Source organism: Chlamydotis macqueenii, chromosome 3 (assembly GCF_036417535.1).
Source record: "Chlamydotis macqueenii isolate bChlMac1 chromosome 3, bChlMac1.mat, whole genome shotgun sequence".
NCBI lineage: Eukaryota > Metazoa > Chordata > Aves > Otidiformes > Otididae > Chlamydotis > Chlamydotis macqueenii.
Genome location: NC_141558.1, coordinates 68,449,165 through 68,472,328, shown reverse-complemented (window position 1 = coordinate 68,472,328; position 23,164 = coordinate 68,449,165). Strand labels below are relative to the sequence as shown.

General features: G+C 34.7%; 1 protein-coding gene across 18 annotated transcripts in view; it reads right to left on the bottom strand.

Moving 5' to 3' along the window:
- NRXN1 (neurexin 1) overlaps window positions 1-23,164 on the bottom strand; it is a 747,071-nt gene that overhangs the window by 645,223 nt on the left and 78,684 nt on the right. For 12 of the 18 annotated variants that reach the window (XM_086743374.1, XM_086743376.1, XM_086743383.1 and 9 more), the window contains one exon: window positions 19,324-19,353. The exons of the other annotated variants lie outside the window; for them this stretch is intronic. In XM_086743374.1, coding sequence (XP_086599500.1) covers window positions 19,324-19,353 — 30 coding nt within the window. The remainder of the gene's footprint in view (window positions 1-19,323; window positions 19,354-23,164) is intronic. 18 annotated transcript variants of the gene reach the window in all.

The following is a 23,164-nucleotide window of genomic DNA, read 5'->3' as shown; positions in this document are numbered from 1 at the left end:
AGCCAGAATCAATTGTCAGATGACTCTGAGCATTTTTATCTTAACAACAACATATTCCCAGCTCTGAAAGCAATTTCATCTCAGCATTGCCTGAATTAAAACTGTTATTTTAAATAATATAATATTGTATCTTCATCTGCATTCTTATTTGAATACAGTAGTTAACACTAACTGCTTAGTATCTTTGACTAAGAAACAATTTATAATACTTGCTGAAGCTGACAACTCCACAAGATAATCTAATTTCTTCTCTACCATAAATTTATGACCTACTCTATTTTTGTGACTAGGGTAGTTTGTGCATGTTTTGCAAATACTATGACTATTAAATGGCAACTTTCTTCTTATATATTTCACATACGAAAAAATAAAGAGAAAATGTATAATTATTCTTTAAAAGTTCTATAAGATGTATGTCTTTAAATACTAAAAAATAATAAGGCTGAACTGCCCACCTCATTTTAATCAATAAGAGTTTTACCATGGACTTCAGTGAGGCTAGGATATTGCCCTTACAGAGTTTAACTAATGAACAAAATCACAGGCAGATTATTGACTCAAAGTAGAATTAAGGCTAAGGAAAAAAAAAAAGTCAATACATCTAAAGTTCTGAAGTATCCGAGCAATCTGATTTTAAATTGATTAATTCAATATAAAGACTCAAAAAGGAATTTATATAAACACGTATTAATGACTAAGTTTTATGCTATTCAAACTATTAATCACAAAGATGTTTATTACAAACATTTTAAAACCCTACATTTCTAGATTATCCCACAACTTAAAGTATATTTTAATGGCATAATCTGCCATAGCCCAAAGTCTTAAAGTCTTACATCAAAGCCCAAAGTTAAAAACTTCCCTTCGGCAGCTATTGACTATTTCATGGCATAGGTTGAGGAATGTGTATTTTCATTTCTCAAAGATGGAGAAGAGAGAATGCACTGTATGAGAGAAAGGTCATGGCAAAGCAATACTGCAAGTAAAAAAAAACCCCAGCATTAAATCAGTAGTAAAATTAGCTGTATTGATGACCATTTTCATTATTATCACTCTGAACACAAAACAAATTTCTACCATATCAGCCTGCCAATAATATCTGTGGGCTGAATGAAGGGGAGCAGGTGGGGCTTTTTTCCATTTTTCTATGAGCAATTCAGTGATAAAAGCAGCACTCACAATTTACCACATAAGCAAATTACTAGCTGACATAATGCCTAGTTTCATGGCAGAAGTTGACTTTTATACAGTTTTATACAACACAATAAATAATACCACAGTCCTCCCCTGTCTCCTCCCTTACAAATTTAGAGCAATTAGTTGTTATTTCCAAAAGATGGACTATGAAAAATTTTCTCACTGTAAAGATAGTGGGTTTCGCATATCTGTGCCCCAGCAACAGCTCTGCCAAAACTTGAATTCACCACAGAGGCAGAAATAGCACTCTTCAGTAACTTCTGTCTGTTGAGGACTTCTGCTTAGTACAAAGGTGCCATTTCAAATTAGTGGTCTATCCTTGACAGCCTTTTTCATCGCTTGGCCACAATAGACTTACTGCCTGACATATCTTTCATGCACTTCTACCCCTGCCTTCCTGGTCTTAGACTTGCCACTCTTAGCAACTGAAGAGAGAGGTGGTAGCTGCAGGAAAACTTGGCTCCAGTTTTAATAAAGCACTTAATATAAAACCTGCTAACTTCTATTCTGCATCATGCTTGCAGGTTGAAATCCTGCTCAAGAAGGAGTATTTCCTGCAGCTGAACAATAAGACTGGGACATAAGGCATCAGTTTGCGTTGTTCCTTCACTCCAAAAAAAAAAAAAACCAGAGAATGCTAGAACTTCAACAGAAGATTAAAAATAAGTAAAATAATTAAAATAATACTGTCTTTGTCATCTCTGTCCTTATTTCAAAATATAAAAAACAGTGAAAAAATGATCACTTATTGACCATCAGATCACAGTTATTAGTACATTCTTTAAGACAATTGAAAACTGGATCATGACATGAACAGTTTGATAATAAGAGGCGGACTTGCCATACAAAAAAAAAAGTAGTTATTAGCTAGCATTTGATAATATAATCCATATGCAAACCCTCAATGGTTTTGTAAGGCATTTTCCTGCAATCACACTTCTAATAATAACTTCCATGCTAATAAGCGTTTTCTTAAGGAAATATTAAATCATTGAAAGTCAATCTGTAATTCTAGAAACTCACCTTTTTTTTTTCCATTTGCAGAAGGCTACATTTAATAGCTAAAAGAGAACCTCAGACTTTTCTTTACAATATGATACACCAAACTAAATGCATTGTATAGCACCTCATTCAGCACACTTCAATTTTCACACTTGTATTGACTTTTCTAACAGCAGATGAGTCCTGAACTTCTGAGTACTGGAATTAATTTTGTGCCCCATATATTCTAGGTTGATCAAAACCTTAAATCCTTTCTGAGTGTGTCTCAGTCAGTAGTAATAAAAGATTTGTGTATCCAAGATTACACCATCCCTCTGGTATTCTGCTGTCTGTGCTGGTTCAACCTGTAGCATGGCAGTGACTTTGCTCTCCATGCTTAAGTAAGGCTTCATGCTACAGCCCAATGGTATTCCCAGCTTTAATGTTAGCTATGATGTAAAAAATTCACATATTGCTGTAATCTTCATCTTTTTAGGCCTTCTTCCCAGACTCACAATAGGCAAGAAGAGAGAGGTCAAAAGCCTAACAAAGACCTTGTCCAGTATTTATATACTAATCAAATGGTAATATATCTCATATTTTATTGAGTTACTAAACTCAGGTTTAATAATTTAGTCTATAACTTCCGTTAAAAGTATAGATACTTTTAAAAAAAACCTACTTTGAAACAAAATGTTTTAACAGATTAGAATCTGAAGAGAAAAAACAAAAGCCAGAAGTTGCCAAAACACACAGAGGGCTATAGCCATGGGTATGTCTTCTTACTGTTGTCATGTTCAGTGTCAAAACTTAGACGTTTCTAAATTCACAATGTAGATCATGACAACCACAGTTTAGACCTCACAATCTTTGCTCATCCACTTCTTCACAGTTACAGAAGCTTCCAATGTTAAAATTCCCCCAGTACTCAAAGGCACTTAATATATTTCCATATATTGTAGAACAATCCTCTGTGCTAAGCCAAGTGTTGTGAATTCTGGTGGTCAGGATCTCTCCAGCACTTTGTTAGATCTCTGTTAGCATTGCAATGCTCAGGTTCCCTTTGTAGAGCTAGCCTTCACTATACAAAGATTGTTTTTTTTTTTTTCTGCAAAATTAATGGTAAGAAAGATTGACTGCCTCTGAATGTATAATTCAATTTGAAGAATCTGAAAAATGTTACTAAAAATCACTCCTATTTGCCAAAAGACTGGCAAGCTATTTGCACAAAATCATAGAAAGATTGGTGGGAGATGTCAATAATGAATAGGATAAGCTTGATAACTAAAGGGAGCAGGCTGATAAATTTTAAATGCATTCAGCATGCTGCATTATGCTCTGAAGTCACTTTATAGAGATATTGCTACTGGATTTATACGAAAAGAAGTAGTTCTGAAATAGTGCTACTTCTCTTTCAGATTATTTGACATTTTAATGCATGTAAGTAATGTTTGTTTGTATGTAATGTATGTATGCTATTTCCTCATTAAATTTTTAGAGAGGTTGGTTTTGTTGTTTTTTTTCTTTCTCTTTTTCCATGTCTAGATATAAAAAATTCAACATCTTTCTTTAGCAGGAATACAAATGTTTGGGCATTATATTCAAACACATTATTTTATAATAACATATATTCTACCTACTCCATTCTCTGCTTCATTATATTTTCTTCTACCATTATATTTCATATTAGATTTGAAACATTTGTGCTCCAAGGTCTTTTAAGGTTATAACAATGTGGTTTTGGAATAGACATCCAGAAGTATCCAGATACCTAATACCACTTGTAAGAGTACCTCCATACTTTTAAAAAGCTATCCATAAACGTTTATGTTTTGGAGAATCAGAGATTATGTCAACATTTTCTTTTTACTTAAGGCTAAGCTACACAAAACCTTATGAAAATTTTGGTGGAAATGGACAGAAGCTCTGTTTACAAGTCAGTGTAAAGGGATGAGGTAAAACTGGTTTTCTTTGTTTCAGCTTGCTTATTTTAGGGGCAAACATAGTAAATTCTTTTACTTTTCTTATGCCTTCTTATATTTATTTCTTACTTCTTTTGCCACCACGATCAACTCTTGGATTACATGAGAGCACTCTGTTACTTTGTTTTGCCCAATCTGGTTAGGCAAATATCATAGATGTCTGCTTAAGACCTAGATGCCTTGGGTTGTGTCCTCACCAGCCTCCCTCTCTTGATATAGATCTACTTCACAACATCCTTCTTCCCAACTGGTATGAAAATACATACGCTAAATTACACATAGCTCTATTTAATTCACTGTATTTGAAAAGACTCTTTGCTGATGTACAGGTGATGATCAAATTAAGCCTATAGCCTAAATATTTAATATTACTTCCAGAGATATGAGTTAAAATACAGTAATGAGGGGAGGAGGATGGTTGAAGGAAGACTTTTTCTTTCAAAAAAATGTTGTCATGAACTTGATATAAGTAATTTTGTTATCAAATCAATTATGAAAATTGAAGATATGACAGCGTTGGAGTTGAAATGTCTTTGACAAAAATATAGCATTGTTGAACTCTGATCACACATCAAAAGTGACAGAAATGCATAAGCAGAGTTCTTTTTAAAGATGAAATGAACAACTAGATCAGCTTACATGAGGCACATCTCCCAGGTCTCTCGGGCAGTTTTCTCTATGGTCTCAAGCCAAGCAATGACCTTGTGATGCTGAAGGATTGCCAGGTCTGGGTTTGCACTTCTAAATTGCAGTTCGCTCCCACACCAATGGCTCCTTCCACTTTCCATTCTTCTAAACTTCTCATCCTCTTCCTGACTCTTGCAATATAAATAACAAAGCAGATGTGTGGTTGATTTTATTAAAGGTTTGTTTCGGCCTACTGAATATTAGAACAGTTGATGCTAGGAGAAAATACTTTGCAGGAAATAGCTGTGGTGTTTTAAAGCTTCTGGAGCAGTTACCTTACCTTTTCCCTAGCAGCAGGGAGACATAGACAGTAGGAGAAAAGAATGGAATAATAAAATCTTTTATGCCTGTATTTCTAGAGCTCTTCAGAGCCTCCCTGTCTTCACTGAGACTTCACAGACAAAAGTAGTTTCCAAATCTGTCTATAAACAGATTTAAATGTCAGGCTACCGAAGTTTGCCCATGTAGTTTTCTACTTAATGCCTTAGCTTTCAGGGGAAAGTTTTGAATACAGTAAGCCAAAACAGGCTGCTCTTACTACCTTATGCCAAAAGTCACTGTCCTCCCATACTGCAAGCATCTCACAGGTGCTACAGGTATTTAATTAGCAAGGCATTTCATGAAAGAAAGATAAACTTTCACACTGTAAGGAAAAACACTGTCATTCAGGAAACAGGAAGGACAAGAGACGCATAAAGTTTTAGTGGAGTTCCAGCCAGATTTACTCACCCTTTTCATATTCTCTGAGGCTTCTACTTAGCACAAGAAAAAAACTTTTTCTCAGCCCATATTCACACTACTGCCTTGATCACAGGAAAACTGAACACCTTCAGTACATGATAATTACGTGCACCTGTAATCCAATTAATATTTCATCTCTCTCCACATGGGCAGTGGCTTTGTTCCTAGACCACAGAAACCATGTTCATTACTCACTTTAGTTAAAAAGAAAAAATCCCACACAAAACAAGGCAGAAGGAAAACCAGCCCAAACACAACTGGTATAACTTCTACAGAAGATTGAAACAACAACAAAAAAGCTAATTTAGGTAACAATACACACTGAAATTTACCCAGTAACAACGTTCAAAGTTTTCTTTTCTTCCTTTCTTGCTCTGTGTTACTACTGATAAATTTTTCTTCCCAAAGCATCCTGATTGGCACCACTGTCTGGTTGGTTTTATTCTTAGTGCCTACTTACAGACAAAAACCCTACAATAAGCTCAAACACTGAAGCAATCAGAAGGGCTCCATGCAGAGCTCCTAAAAATAAATTAGCTTTTGAATCAAAGATAAAGCAATTCTAGAGTACTGGAAAAATGTTTTTTTTTCAGCACGAATAACATGCCTGGGCATGTCAACAGTCATGGTCACCCGTCACTGATACTCAAACATCTGCTGAAACTGTCAGCAGATGCACTAAGGGCATAATAGTCATTAAGAACCATACTTTTAAGTCATAGAAAGTTCATGTTTTAACTGCCAATTAGGTTTTCCTCTGTCCTTCAGCATAATGACAGACATTTTACAACCATGAATGCATGAGGGCTTCATCAGTTCTCCTGCTAAACAGACTCTTAGAAAACAGAGGCAACACAAGATAAAATAAATATAAAATATATTGCAAATACAAAGGAACACAGATTGTGTGGTTTTTTTCCTCCCATGTACTCATTGTGTGAAGATGAGTATTGTAATCCAATATACATTATACAAAATGATCTAATTATAACTGCTGGAGAGTTTGGGGTTGATTGGATTTTTTTTGCTGTCAATGACTCTGTATCAGCCTTCAAAAATATGATAGCATCCTTGTAGTGACATTTCAATATGCCTTATTCTCTCAAACACTTCTACTAAATTAATTATCTGAAAATATCAGATGGCGTCAGTTCTGAGGGATGACACTGAGCCCAAGCAGGAAGCTGCTTGCAGAGCTTCTGAAGTCCCCACGCTCACCATACAGCAGCACAGGAGGAACTACGGGTGTGCACTTGAAGCCTGTTCCTCTGTGCGGCACTGGCACAGTTTGAACACAGTCCAAAGATATGGAAAAATAGCATTCAGTTTCTCCTTATGCGTGCAGACTGAACATCCAGTTTCCCACTTCCTTATGGCTCTTCCCCACAAAGCAAGATGGGTGTATAAGTTCCAGCTTTGTTAAGGACATACAAGCAGATGAGAAAATGAAGATAGATGTGGTGAAAAAGAGGCCTCCTATTTACTACACACAGAGATGCTTCCATATTTTGAATAATTAGCACATAAAATAATAATGAAAAAAATTGTAGCAGAGACGTTTTTCCCTCCATCCAAGTGAATATGCTATTTTATTCTCTACAGTGCTACATATTCAGCTGTTTGTACATGTATTTCACATATTGTATTAACAAATTATCAATCAATAAGAGGATGTTAATAACACAATGTCTGTTTGTCTAAAAGGTGTGAAAGTGAACATCAGTAATGAAGAGTAGAAGATACACATCAGCATTGGCTTTCCTCCTTCTCTTTGATAGTCATGTATTGTCAAGGAAAAGTTTGGAATTTTTTAAAACTAGAAATATTCTAACTTCATTGAATTAAGTAACTCCTCAATTTTTACATATATTTGGGAAGAAACTACAAACTCTCATTTGTCTTCTTGAATTTTAGCAAATAATAGGATCTTTTCCTGGCTACAGTAAAACTGAAGATTAAGAAAGGATTTGAAGTCTTCATGAATAAAGATAATTCTGATGTAGAATAATAAGTCCTTCACTGAAGTAGCCTATGATTCTATCCTTTCCTTTTGTGCAAGCATATTGCAACAAAGGAAGACTACTTAACTCATAGGGAATGTATATTTGAATGGTGAGGTTCAAAGAGAAACTAAATATTAGAACACTGGGTTCAATCTTTAAATTAAAACTGGGTCTTCAGAGTTCGAATCTTTCTTCTGCCTAATTCAGAGCACTCTTACGGGACTGCTTTAGCCTCTGGTTTATAAAATTTTCTTGATTAGTTCACTATTTCTATTCCTCATTGAATTTGTCATCTTTGAATAAGCATTTTTCCCTGTATCAAAGAGCAAAACTGAACAGCTCCAGTTTTGCTGCACGAATAATCCACAAAAATGTTTTGTCCAGGTTTATCTGGTGTAGCAATCACTGTATCACACAGTAACCTAATTTCTTACCATATAACTGGAAGACCCTCATACCCTGTTGTAAATGTGTTATGAGAGTCTGCATAAAATTAAAATACTGAATGGCATAACATTCCTGAAAATGAGATTGTTTAACTGGAGTACTCAATTTAAAGTATTTAAAATAAATTATCACACCAAAATGTTGAATTTTGAGAAAGATTAATCTCCTTTTGATTCACACTTCCATATACATTTGAGGCTCTTCCATGAAGATGTTTCAGTTTTCATGTTACCTTCTCACTTAAGGGAATGCTTTGAATGGTTTTCCCATAAAGAATGTTAGAGCCTGACTCAGTGTTTTGAGGGACTCATTGATGCATAATTCCATCTACACAAGAAATATGATAAAATTATTCCTAGTGAAATAAAACTGAGGTGGCTGTTTCTATAGCCTGACAATTTTCTTACATGTTCCCACTGTAATTTCTCTATTACGTGTGAATCATAAGCTTCAAGGCCAGAAGCACTGGTTTTTATTGTCTAGTCTTATTTCCTGCATAATAGAAATTACAGGCTGTCAGCTAGTACATGAGAGACCTCCTCTTTGAGCAGTTTAACAGCTAAGAACCTAGGAAATGTATTTTTAGACTTTCTGATGCCTGCTCTTCTGACTTGGGTCTCAAGAGTATGCCAACTAGGTAGAGAAGTATAGGCACATTCTTGCCTCCCAAGGTGGGTAATTAGCATGACCTAGATATATGTACATTTCTGAGTTATATGTACTTATTAAAAGCTATAGGGCTGATATACAGATCTTCTAGGTATTCTGAAAAGGAAAATACTAATCAAACTTTTGTATAAGCTCAATACACACAGAACTTTCAAAAACCTGTTTCTTTAACAAGATTATCTATTTCAGGGACAATGCAAGGCATAACTCTCTCATCTATTTTAGAACAATGAATAAATACCAAATTACATGTGTTTTCCTGGAAGAGAGAATAAATGACACACAATAGCGATTTATGGACGCAGACACGGCAGTCATTTTTATTACATATTCGTCATTGTAGAAGACTTGAGATAGTGGCATTTCTGAGAGGTAAACTCAGGAAGTATAGCAGAACTGAATGGTTTCAGGGCATTATTTATCCATGTATGCGCCTATGTCCTGAATGCAGCTACAGGTATGTATGTGAAATGTATATATGCTATAAAAAAATTGTTGAGGAGTTTGTCCTTTAGAATTGTGAATGACCTACTGTGTTTTACTCCATGTATTCAGTGCTTCTCAATATTTTCAATAGGAATACAGGAATATATCCTCTTCACAGCAGTCTAAACAGCTCTCTTCTTTGCTCTGAGGAGGTACATAGCAGTAGACTAATAGTAGGACTCTAGTGGCTTTATGTAATGTTCAGAATATAGATTTGCCACAGATCTTTCCCTCTGTCTAATATAGGATGTATGAATATTTATGAACATACTAAATCTACACAGATAGATAAAGATGCAGTACAAGAATCATATAAAATTACCAATTTCCAAGTTTACCTTTGTTGCTCCAATCTTGCACTTAGATACTTTTATATGATTCTTTTCTGAAGTCTAAATTTTCTTCCAAACCTTATAATACAGTTGCAGTTTGGCCAGTATCCTTATTTGAATAATTTATTGTAGAGAACTATAGGGCTGAGAAGTCTGCTAAGGACACACACAAAAAAAAACAGTTCATGATTGACACAGACACAGATCTATTTACATGTGTTTGAAGGTTCATAATGATGTAAGCACTTTGAGGTATACATGCAAAATTTATCAATTGCACAAGTATTCAAGTTAAATGAGAGCATCAGTCCGGTACTTGTACCACAAAGATCTGGGGTGTTCAGGTATATGAAGATTAAATTGAAACAGAATCAGAATTTTTTAACTCTCACATCATCTTTCTGATGATGTAAACATACGCCAGTGTTACAGTTCAATATAATAACACCCAAATAACTCTTCTAAAACTGAAAACTACGTAACAACTAGTCAGTAGTTGCAGTTAATACAAATAATATCAAATATCCATTTAAATGACACATCCATTCATAGTGAAAACAACATTGGCAAAGAGGCATTTGCCTCTAAAGCTAATTTACGCTTTGTTTCACACAGGTAAAATAGTAAAATCACAAAATTAAGTATCTCATATGCATGGAAATATAGTTTTCAGTAGTTATTTGCCTGTAATTGAGCTTGATGTTTTTTTTTTCAAGATTTCTTACGGACTTGTGCAAATACTAAGCACAGTACCTTGTAAGACCAAGTTGAACAGAGCCATTAACTGAGAAAATCAAAGGACCAGCTCATGTTATCAGCAAAATGTCTCTGATGCCCTTTTTCTGAGATGGAAAGCACTTATCTGGCACCTTTTTGATATAGTTCTTCCTTATAAAGACATTCAGGTTCAATGAAATGGGAAATCAGGTAAATTACTTCTAATTTTTAATCCTAGAGAGATGTTAGTGTTGCATGGGAGTGGGCAATGTAGCAGGCATCAGGAATCAATCTCTTAGGGTTTTCAGCTAACAGTTATGCTTCATAAGCAGAATATTAATGGTCATAAGAAGATATTTAGCCTCCTTTCCTTTAGGTGGATACTTCTTCTGAAAATAGGATAACAATGGCTTATGATATGAAATGTAGGGCAGACCTACTGGCTAAGGGTAACTCCAGTGAAAAACGTACAGACTTATACTCACTTACTGCTGAATATTGCTTTTCAGACAGGCTCCCCTGTCTCTGAAGAATATGCAAAGGCAAATTAAAGGGATTAGACTCCGTTGCTTTTATTTCCTCCCACTCTAATATAAAGAGGCTACTCAAGTCAATGCTATGATGCCAACAGTGTCAGGTGTGGTCTACCAGTTTCTCAGGTAGCCTCTTTTTATCCAAGGCTGCTTCTATACAGCTCCGGAGAAGGTGCCAGTGAATCAATCCAGATGTTTCCCTTCTTTAAGGAACAAATGTCTACTTTAAGTGGGCAATAAGATGTATCAGAATCTCTAAGTCACACTAGCAAGTTACAAAAACAGCCTTTAAATTAAATGGTGTGCTGACCAGAAAAATAGTGTAAGTGGGTGCCGACAGAACAACCCCAAAATATAGCTCATGTAAGTGGGGAAAAAATTACTTCTTTCACTAGAGTAAATCATAGAATCATAGAATAGTTAGGGTTGGAAGGGACCTTCAAAGGTCATCTAGTCCAACCCCCCTGCAAGGAGCAGGGACATCTCCAACTAGATCAGGTTGCTCAGAGTCACAGCCAACCCGGTCTTGAATGTTTCCGGGGATGGGGCATCTACCACCTCTCTGGGCAACCTGTTCCAGTGTTTCACCACCCTCATTGTAAAAAATGTAAAGACAATAAAGAGATTCAATCACTTTCCTCCCAAGTCTGGAAAAAACATATTTGGATAACGGATTGGTATGTATGAAAACCATTAAAAGAATGTTGAAGGTGAAATTTCACAGCAAAGTCCATGGTCCATACTCAGTTGCTATGAAAGTCTTCTCCTTTCTGCTCCTGAATTTCCCAGTTCATTGAACGGTTTCACTGTACTTGTGAAACTTAATTGCTCTGAGTGGTCCCTGAAGTCAAGATAGAAAGCTACTTTCAAGCAATTAAGAATGATAGGGTTATAGAAAGTTTTACATATCAGCAAAGAGACATATTACTAGTATCAGTGCAAATTATATTGTTTAATTAAAAAAAATAAAGGAGACTGGATAATTCTTTTTTTTTTTGTTGTTTCTAAGTAGCTTGTCATATTATTACAGCCATAGTAAATTACAGTAAAATAGTAGGTTAAAAATTTTGTATGCAGCATTCTTACTTCTACAAGAACAATCGATTCTGACCAGACTATTTAAATATCTTTTTCAATTCTTTTGTGCAGAGTCATTTTTGGTAGGAAAATACCATTATGATGTGCGTTTAGAAAGTACAGACCACATTTTCAGTTATATCGGTACAGTTTTAGGGTGGTTTTCTTATGAATTCTTCACTTTCATTAAATTTAGTTTCTTTAGAAATTTTGATAAATTTTACTCCTGAATTTAGTATGCTTGCATGTAGACAAATGTTAGAGATATTTGAAAATACTCCTCCTTAGAGCTCTGAAGAGAAAACTCCACTGAGCGTGATTCTGATTGGATTAATGTTAAAGTCAGTTGAGAATTCTGCTATAAGTAAGATGTACAATAATCTCCAATTACTTTTGGTTTTCACTGAAATAATAGAAATTAGAGTCTGTTGGGCTGATTAGTTTAGCTGCCCTTGTAGATTTAAAGGACTGGATTTTATGGTAGGAAAATCTTAGCAGTAGTGCAACCCTAGAGTAAAACTGTAATCCTTAGTGCCACTCTAACAATGCATTTGGCTCAGTAATGTCAACAGATACTGAAAAAAAAGATGTAAACAAGAAGGTTACACAATATTCTACAGGATATCTAAGGAATACACCTCTCTGAAATCTCTTTCATTGGAAATGCCGATGAAATTTGTGTGAAACTCTCATGGAATTTTATTGTGCAAAAAACATACAGATCGCTGCAGCTTTTAATTCTCATTTGCTATGTGTATTTATATATGCATAAAAAGAAATGTTTGCTTCCAGGAAGAAATGTCTAGTTTTCCTATTTCTTCATTGCTTACCTCTTCAGAGTGATAGCTTTACTGTTTCCCATCCTCAATAAATGCTCACCGACTTTTTGGCCTGAAATATATATCCTTCATCTTGAAAGAGGTTTACTATTATTTTGAAAGGCTTTCTGTCAACACATTCATCTTCTGGAGAGATCTAGGCTTAGAAGTGGAGTCTAGTGTTGAGGAAGCCAAAATCTTAAAAATGTACAATCTTATACTACAATGCTTTTTAGACCCAGCAGAAATCTGCACTTTTGCAAATATCTATTTTTTTTTTACATAAAATCCCTCTTAGTTCAACTTTCATTTTGTTTCCTTTGAATCCACAGGAGACCTATGACATATATACATATGTATATATGATACATGATCATTTTGAGTGGCATCAGAATGATTCAGTATATGGTAAATGTTTTATTTTGGTGGTGGAAAGATGCTAGAACTCATGGCATGAATTGGACATTATCATGTGGTGACTTATGTCAGAAAAAAAAAAATAAAATAAATGTGTTCCCCTTTCTTATTATAGTTTTGTTGGTATTTATGGCAGGTTCTTACACTTTCTTTTCATAATGTTGATCAGGAATCGGCTATCTTAGATATAATTTTTGAGCATATGTGTCTCAAGACAGATTTTGCATTTCTGGTCCTGATGTTGATGAATTTCTTCTGAGCCATGTATTTCAGACAGAAAACTTCTTCAACAGTCATGTTCTGTTGCATTTTTCTCCTTAGAGAACATTAACTGATTGTATTTCAACATGAAGACGAATCTGTAGCTCCAAATGCCATATTCTAGGCTTGCTAGCTCTCACCCACTGAAGTGCAAGTAAAATATTTGCTTGAATGCACCACAACTTTTACATACATAAAGATACCAACCTTCTGATGAAAACATTTAATGTATAGTTCATTATGATATTGAACAAAAATTCGAACAGATTAACCATAAAAATGTAAAGATAGTACAAATATTTATTGGAACATATATCTGTAGGCATAGGTGCATGGATTACATAGAAGAAATTAATTGCAATATTTTTGGTGAACATCAGCCCCTATTTAACTCTATTTATGAGGGTCTTCAGGAAAACAAAGTCATCATAGAACAGATACAATGTGTAGTTATTGCACTTTAAAGAGATTTATATTTCAAGCCCCTTAATTTCTTTGAAAAGGTAATTGTAATTTAAAAAATCAAGTAAATTTTATATAGAATATTTTTTAAATTCTTATGCTGATAATTTTGTAAATTATATAAGACTGTCAGAATGTTTGGGACCTGTTAGATGAAGGGTAAATTTTTAAACATTCTTAATTTGTTCTTTTTTATCAGTAGAAGCAACTATGAGATCAAGTAGGGAAATGCAGGTTATGTATTCTTCTGCTGTAATGTCACTTAGAAATTATTTCAGTTACCCAAATTTGTCAACCCCATTCTGTGTAAAACTCCTAAATTAACTCAGTTCAATTCTAGCAGTGAGTCGTTCAGATAAGCTGCTATCACCCAGGATATATAACTATGTGAACAAGCACAGAGAGTTAAGAAAGCCCTCCATCCATGTTTTATGCTTGACAGGCAAAAGCCAGCTGCAGTTCAGAAGGCATGTAACTGAATCCATGTCAACAGAGCAATGAGCTCAGTGCTGTAGCAAAGCATTTACATGGCTTCTGGACTACTGGTGGCTCAGGTTGAGGGAGGCTGGAGGATGTATGGCTTTCAGACCTACTTTGAAGCAGCACACACAAAACCAGATGAGGACAGGCTTTTCAACAATTCCAGGAGGATCAGAGAGTGTAAGAGGCTAGAACTATTTTAGGTCATTGAAAATGGAGTTAAAATGAAACTCATCACAATAAGATGAACTTGTGATCACACTGAGGTTAATGACTGAATGCCACATAATTTGACGTTACGGGAGGTTACTGGAAATATTTGTGTTGCATGACACAAGCACTACATAATTACTTAGCTATAACATACCATTTTAATTATCATGATTGTTTAAAGATTTATTTAAATTATTTTTATTTTTCAGTGCCCTATTTTTCCAGTTGTCAACTGAATTGTGTGATTGATAATTAATAAATTAGCGGTGCCACTTCGGTTTTACAGCTATTGTATGATAGCTTGTGCAATACAAAACTGGCCTCTTTTGACAAGGAAGTTGACAAATATACAAATAGATGTTTTGAAGTCTTTCTTCAGCATTTATACACAGTAGACCAAAGACCAGCACATCAAAAGCCTGTAATCTAATACAATAAATTGCAGTTGCACTATCGATCCTTTTGGTAGAAACACTTATTGCTCAGCTAGATATCACTTAATAGTTTGTTATGGACTTGAGTGACTCATATAGGATTTAAAGCTGCACATAATCGCTAAAGTAATAGAACAGGAGCATGAACATAGTGTTTAGGTATAGAATGAGTAATATATGTAGTCAAAAGTAGGTTACTTACATAGAAATAAACTATAGGTAAAATAAGTACAGGCTTAAGAGAGCTGCAATATAAAAAGGAAGTAATACATGTCAGTATGTTATAGCAACTGAATTATAAATAACTTTCATTGCTCATTAAAAAAAAAATTCAAAGGAGAGCAATTTCTTGGGAAAAAATAAAGAAATTGAGTGTTTTACATTAGTTGCCATGTACTCTTAGTTGTATTACTATTCATCTCAAAATAATTCTGCATGGCAAATCCGAGAGGTACTAAATTTTGATCAAGTAAGGTCTATAGGTGGAAACGGTAGTTTTATTAGACCACCTACAATAGTTGGAGAAAGCAGCTGAAATTTGTTTGGTCAAAAAAATGCTTTTCCGTGTTTGCTTCAAATTCAAGCAATTGCTCTGAGTAGCGTATTTAAGTGGTTAATAAAAATGTGAACCTCATTTACAAACCTTACCTTGCCTATGTCTTTTCACTACCATAGCTGTGACAACTCTATTGCTAAAGTTGTATACAGGTAGGTGATTTCCAGAGGGAAAAAAAAAGGAATTCCTAAGTATTTCTGAACATATATGATGCTTATTAGAAAATAAATGAATGCCAGTACACCTAAAAGCTTGCAGCTCTTCCTAGAATTAGAATTAGCATCTACAAGGAGCAATGGATCAGGAAACAAGTTTTGGCTCTAAAGTTGTAAGACAAACTGCTATATAGGCTCTTGGCTTTATATTATATCATCCTTTATGTCAGCTGGTTTTGTATATAGATCAAATTATGACCTCGACTACTGACAGATGTCTTAGCACTGTGACATTTCCTAAGCTTTGTTCCTGCCTTTCTCTAAGGGATAGTAATAGCTTTGTTAATGTTGATAAAGCTTCAATAAAAACTTTGTGGGGAAATTATCCAGAGCATCCCAATTTATATTTACAACTAAAGTACAAAAAGCAAGGGCATCCAGTGAGATCATACTGGATTTTGTATTGTTTACCCGCTTGGAAAGGCTGCCTCATGCCTCCTTCCTCTGTCAACAGCAGGTCCCTGCCCTGTCAACATCCTGTCCTAATTTTGAAGGTCTATTGTGTTGTTTTTTTTTTTTTTTTCCTTTTCCAGTACCCCAAAGAATATCTACACAATTCAAGAAGATGTGGCTTCAGCAGCCATTTATACTCTTCATGACAAATGCATAGTAAAGCTTCTTAAAAGTTTTTTATTGTTTATATTTCAAAAATAAGATTAATTCATTGTATAATCACTCAGAATTTTATAATCACTTTTGTTACTGATTTACCCACCTCTAAAGGAACTGAATTTATAATGAAAGCTTGAAATAGGTGCAAATGAATTCAATGCTGAGCTCCTTTTTTGTCCCTTTGTTCCTTTCCATCACTCTCCTACTTTGTTACATTGTCATGCGTTACAAATGTGTTATCACAACTATTTCAAGGTCGCATGTTTCAATAGCTGATATTGGTGTAGTTTCAGGATAGTCAATAAAATGAGGTCATTTCCCCTGGCTGAAGATACGATTCAATATTGAGGGATATTTTCTGTTACAAGCTACTGGAATTTGTATACAATACAAACCCTTTCCATCCATTTGAACAAATATACACGATTATATTTGCATAAGAAGTATTGTGATTATCAAAACATATTAATCAGTATGCCCATATAAACTGGGTAAATCTAACAACAAAAAAAAAAAGTTAAAAGAAAAATGTAGTCAAACAATTAGAGGACTGCTGACTAGTGTTTATGTCTCATGGCACATAATAAAACACTAAATGTAGCTAGTATATGCAAGGTCATTTTTTTGTGAGTAAAATTGCTAAACCTTTTAAAATAAAAACATAAATGTCTAACTACTGTGCAATACTTGCAAAATTTTTGTTTTGCTAAAATCTGCTTTCCAGAACAACTACTAATCATAATATATATTTGTAATATTTATGTTTTCATCCTTCTATACAAAAAACCCCTTCAGTGTTGTACATACTACACCATGTATTCTATGTATAGAATAATCTAAAAAAATAATTCCCTGATATTAATAAAAATTATCTATAATGTCACAGTTCCGTTGCTATAAAATTTAATTTTAACGTAACTCCATCCAAGACATCTACCATTAAGGAATAAGATAGTAATAAAAAGTAATAAGGAAGTCATACATACAAGGCACTGTTAAGAAAAACACAACAAGGATCAGCCATCCAACAAACAAAACAATCCTATAAAAAAAAAGAAATCAGTAGACCGTTTTTCATTCTACTTGCTTAAAACTTTTCCTAAGCAAGAAGATTTACAGCTCCAGAACACACATAACCCTTTAAATGGTATACCACCTACAACCAGATACACATTCTATCCAGAGAATCTGATATAAAGAAGATTGAGACACGACAGGTTTGTAATTACAGTCTTCACATCATATGAACTTTCTAGGTGTGGAAGCACTAAATCAGCCAAGACACCAAAGAACCTGAAAGGTTATTTCTAATTTAACTAGTTAGCAAAGTATGACCATGCAGATTGGATTTCTGATTTATACAAAGAGTATGCACATCTTGATAAATGCTTAAGATGAATATAACTGTATTATTCACCATATGTAACATGGATTTAATGGCTTTTAATGACTAGCTTATTATCATAAAAATATATTTACATTATGTCTGTGAACAAGTATCCTTGTAGCAAAACCTGGTGTTTATTTATACAGAAAAGGTCTTGACCATACTGCACATGTTCCCTCCAGGAGAAATAAAGTAAATATGGCTGGAATTCTTTACACAAAGAAACAGAAGAGAGTAAAAAAATCTGAAATAAGCCCCACACTTCTCTTTGGCGTTCATTCTTCCTCATTCCTTTGTCCAATTCTTGTCTTAGATAAAATCAAAGATTAATATACAAGGAAAACCTCAGGGCAAATATGATCAGTTGATAGCAGAGACTTGCTGAAGTCAGTGCTGTTCAGATTTAAAACTTACATCAAGCTGTGGACTGGCCCTGGACAGATTATCTCCAGAGAGTCTCTGTTGAACAATATCATGTTTTTATCTGTGCCTGGTGGTTTAGACTACAATTCTTTGAGAACAGAAAAATGCATACCTCAAAATGTGGCTGTTATTTCATCCTGAATGCTTTCTATAACTGTAGCCTCCTTTATCATTGCCAAAGCCTTCCATCTCTCACAAAACCAGGAGACAAACTTTAAAAAAGGTTAGCCTGTACTTTAGGATACTTCTTACCTTGACATCCATGACATATTTACTTTAAAAATATACCTACCTTATGTTACCAGTGCAAAAAGATTTACATTTATTTGCATTACTTACACATACATTTAACTATACTGATGGCATTCAAAAATAAAGAAAATCATGTAATACCTTTACTTTTACCTATGGATTTGGTGAAATGGTTCCATGAAGAAAGCATTTCCAGACAAAAAGAGAATAAAGAAGAGGAGAGAAACAACAGTAAGAGACATGAGTACGTAAATGCAATAGTATCTGAACATGAAGAGATAAAGTATAAGATAAGCGTCTGGAGACAAATGGAGATGCAATCAGTGTCATATTAGGGATTTAGTTTATTTTTTTCCAATCATGTACATGCAGAGAAACACAGAAATAATCCATGCTTAGATATGAAAAACTGACACAAAAGTAACATGGACAATGGGTTAGGAGGAAAAAAATCACTGATTTCATTAGGTTGCAAAATTGTAGTCTCAGCATTCCAGAAGCCAGGAGCAGGTGCTTTCCAATCAGCCATGCATTAATGTAAATGGACTCTTCAACGTGTACGTGACAAGCTCAGTATCTTCTTTGAGGAGCTATCTGAAGAGTACTCTTGTGCTTCGTTTATCTTTTACAGAATCATCCATAATTGCGTTTTATAATAAATACATGAAATTTCCTTAATCACCTTCTTATTTCTCTCACCTCTTCTCAGTTACTGTATTGCAAGAGGGGGAGCTGAGGAGGCAGGAAGGACAAAAGCTTACGGAGCAAACAAAAAAAAATATAATAATGAAATAAGAAAAGACGTGACTAAAACCACGTGTTTATTTGCAGCCAAAGACAGCTTTCAAGCATTTGCCCATCGTTTGCAGTGATGGATGCAAAGCAGCTACAGAACAAGAAGAAACAATGAAAGCAGAGTGGAAAAGGAACAGAGCCCATACCTTGGTCGCCCATCATCAGGTGCGCCAGACCTTGAAGGGAAACAAGAGCACAGTCAGCAATGAACAAGGGAGCACAGGAAGGTGATGTTGTCACAGTGACAAAAATGTTTTGTGACAGGCATCTGTTTCCTATGAGATGTCTGTATCACAGAGGGAAATCAAAGAGCATTTTTCAACCACTGGTTGGAATGCTTTGGGCTACGAGTAACAGAACTGCAATTCAAACACTGGGTGCTGTTTTATTGTGTATTTATTTTGTGCAGTAGTTGGGATGACAGAAAATAATAAAATGCTTTCAAATCCAACAAATTCCTTTAATATTCCATCTGTCTTTATTGTATTTTTATTGTATTGCTTTGAACACTTTGCTGGGAGGACTTCCTGTCCTCTACATGTGAAATGATGTTAAAAACCTGGAGAAGGGTAAACCTGGAAAATGGGCTGGGTCTGATCTTTTTCCCCTCATAAAAATGAGCATTTCAGGTAATTAAATAAAATTTCTTTGTCACATTGGAATGATAATGCAAGGGATGTCTCCTTGTTTGTGTGAAATGTGACAGTGGAATGAACTTGTTCTAGAGAAGACAAATTATTACATATGCAATATAAAATACACAGCAATAAAGAAAATTTAAGTGACAGCTTCTGAAGCTACTTCATAAATCTGTGAGAAATAGATTCTACTTTATATTTGTATTGTGAGATTAAATCCAATCATACCAGTATAGGTCTAGTGACATTTCAAAACAGATGTCCATAATGATAACCACTCAACCAGAGCCAAATTTCATTACTCTTTAACCAAAAATATTCAGCTTTTTAAATTCAGGATGATAAAATCATACTTATGTTCTCATTGAGAATAATGTGATCTAGGGAGAACATTCTTCTAGAAATATGAAGGTTTTCCACATTTTATGTCTGGTTTAGGAAACAGGCTTATTCTTGCTGAACTCAGCTGTTTTAGGATCCATTTTAGAAGTTCTTAATTGCTCATGTATTAAATGTGCTCCTCTTCTCCAAAAACTACAAAAAGTGATACATTATTTTCTTATTTGCAATTAATTAAAATTTATTCACACAAAGAAGGTGTGCAATAAAATATCATGTTCTTTATTAGAAAGCAGACTTCCTAGAGAGTTCCTATAATTTCTAATCCACAAAGAAAATTAGGTGCACAAATGACTCATAGTATTTACAGGGAGTTCAAAGACGATATTCCCAACTGCAATCAGTCTTAAAGAATTCATATCTTATCAGTTCCAAATCTTGAGTGATGCTCCAAATAGACTAACAATGGTTTTGCTGAATTAGTGCTTTTTAGTGTCACCATATTTAGATGTGCAGCTAAACTAAAGGGCCTGATGTGCCCCATCTCTTGTGCAATAGGTTCTGTTTCCAAACATAGCACCCTGCAGCTGGTGGGATTACCTGGGACTTACAGCAATCTAAATAAAAGCCAAGTGTGATCCTGAAGGGATGTCTACATAAGCATTGCTTGGAAACATCACACAGCTGTGCTGCAGTTCGAAGCTGGTGAAAGAGTAAAAATGTTTTCATGTGTATTCTTTCTCTCTAAGTGTTCTGCAAAAGAGGCACGCTGAATGCGTGCTGAATACACAAAGTATAAAGACCCATGGTCAAGCTTCATTCTTTCAATGCTGAACGTCCTGGCTTGGATCTCTTGCTGCATGGCCTTCTGGAAGTATTTGTCTCTTCATGTGTTTATTTAACTTGCCTTTTGGCTTTTAACTTTTTCTGTTGGCAGCTACAGTAAGAAATCTCAGACTTTTTGACTTGGCCTTAACTGGATCTGATAGAAGGAAGGTGAAAATAACTGAATGTTACAATATCTTTTTCTTTACTAAAATTGTGACTTTTCAGTGGCTACTTTTTCTGAGCCCTTTCACCTCTTATAAGGTATGAAGCAAATTGCTGTCATGTCCCCTAGGGGAACGCAAAGAAGGTAATCTCTTACTAGCTTGCATTTAAATACGATCTGTAGAGCTATAAGGACCTAAACAAAAGACCTTGCCTTCAGAGATGACCACTGCTTGATAGCTACTATTTTTGCTAAAATGACATGTGAGATTGGTCAGTTGTAAATACGTGATTCCTATATAATTTAAAAAAAAAAAAAAGTAAATGGCAAAAGTGCCCCTTGAAAACATCATAGCAACCACTTGAATTTTAAGAGTCACTTACTAAAAAAAGGAATTGAAGTGAATTTAAAAAAAATACACTGCTCAAACCAAACATCTATCAATTAAAAAACTTAGTACTAGTCCTCAAGACACTGTATTTTGTTTGACTCTGTGTGTTACTTTATTTGTGAAGCAGTTAGGTTACTTACACTTATTTGCTAAAAGCACATAATGATACTTACCTTTCTTTATATTTTTGCAATCTATGGATGAAGGCTATGGAAGAGTGAAGAATTACTATTACTGTATCTGTGCAATCCACAGAGTGGTTTAAAATGATACAGATAAATCTACCATAACAGCAATCACTGTTAGATTTTCAAAATTACAGTCTGCTTGTAATAGAGAATATCACAATGGATTGTCATGGAAAGTTCTAGCCTTAACTAGCCATGTATAGGCGTACCATACACTGAGAATATTCATTTGTGCACCATTACTTCCTAAGAGGAATGACAAAAGCCTTTTCTTTGTGAATCAGGAATTCAAGATTTAGCAGGAATGCCTGATGTGTGATCGACTCCAGCTTTATACTGAACTTGGCTCTGAGAGGAAAGAGTTAAGGGGCACGGGATAGGACAGTGGAAGCGGATATGAAGATAGAATCTTTTCATAATTTAAGGTGTGAGTTCCATACAGAGCACAGGCCAAACAAAACTCAAACATGGTAAACCTGCAGTGAACATGTTCAACCTTAGCACAACTTTAGTAAAATTAATATAATATAGCCTTTTCATACCAGCAATATATACAAAATTAACTCTATGAATCCCGTTTTTTTTTATGTAGCCTAACTTACAGAGATGCTCAGATATCACAGAAATCAAAGATGAAAAATTATAGCTCAATTTCCAAACTGTTCTTTGAATATACCATTCTATGCTTCTGTTCTTTACATATACATCCTTTGTAACTTTAATGTATGCATAACTATCCAGACCTATGTTGGAATAAATTTAAGACTGCAGTTTTAAGAATGAGATTCAGGTAAAGTCTGGATTAACTGTTATCTAGGCTTTATCTTGTACTGCTGTGCATAAACAAATATGTGAAATTAAATTGAACGTCTTCAGTTATATTGATCCTAGTTCACATTTGAGACTCATGTTGACACTAGTAAGAATTTTATGCACAGATCAAATATAAGAGTAGGTGCTTATTTCTAGACTTTTTTTTTTCAGTTAGAATTACTATCCCAGTGTTCTTGAATATATTTTAATTTCACAATGAAAAGAAAATTGTATTGATATGTGTGTGCATGACAGTGCACACAATTAAAGCATCAGAATGGTTTAAATTTTCTTTCTCCTGCTGGTAACATATATTTTAATAAAATTGCACAGCATCGTGTATATGCTAAATCTGAGCACCTCCCTTTGCCCTTGAATACAGTGGCACAGAGAAATGCAGTACAGATATTTCCAGGCTTTTTTAGAAAATTGCTGCTGAACAAGCAGGCAGTGGCCCATGGTGACTTGAATCTTGAATGAACTCAGGCCCCAGAGTGGCTCACCACAGGACCTTGAGTCAGAGCTGTGCCAGGGCAGTCACTTTGCATATGAGTTAGCTTACAAAGTCCTCGATTTTAAAATGGTTTAAAAAGTATTGGGGGAAAAAAAGACTTATAGTTCAGTTTA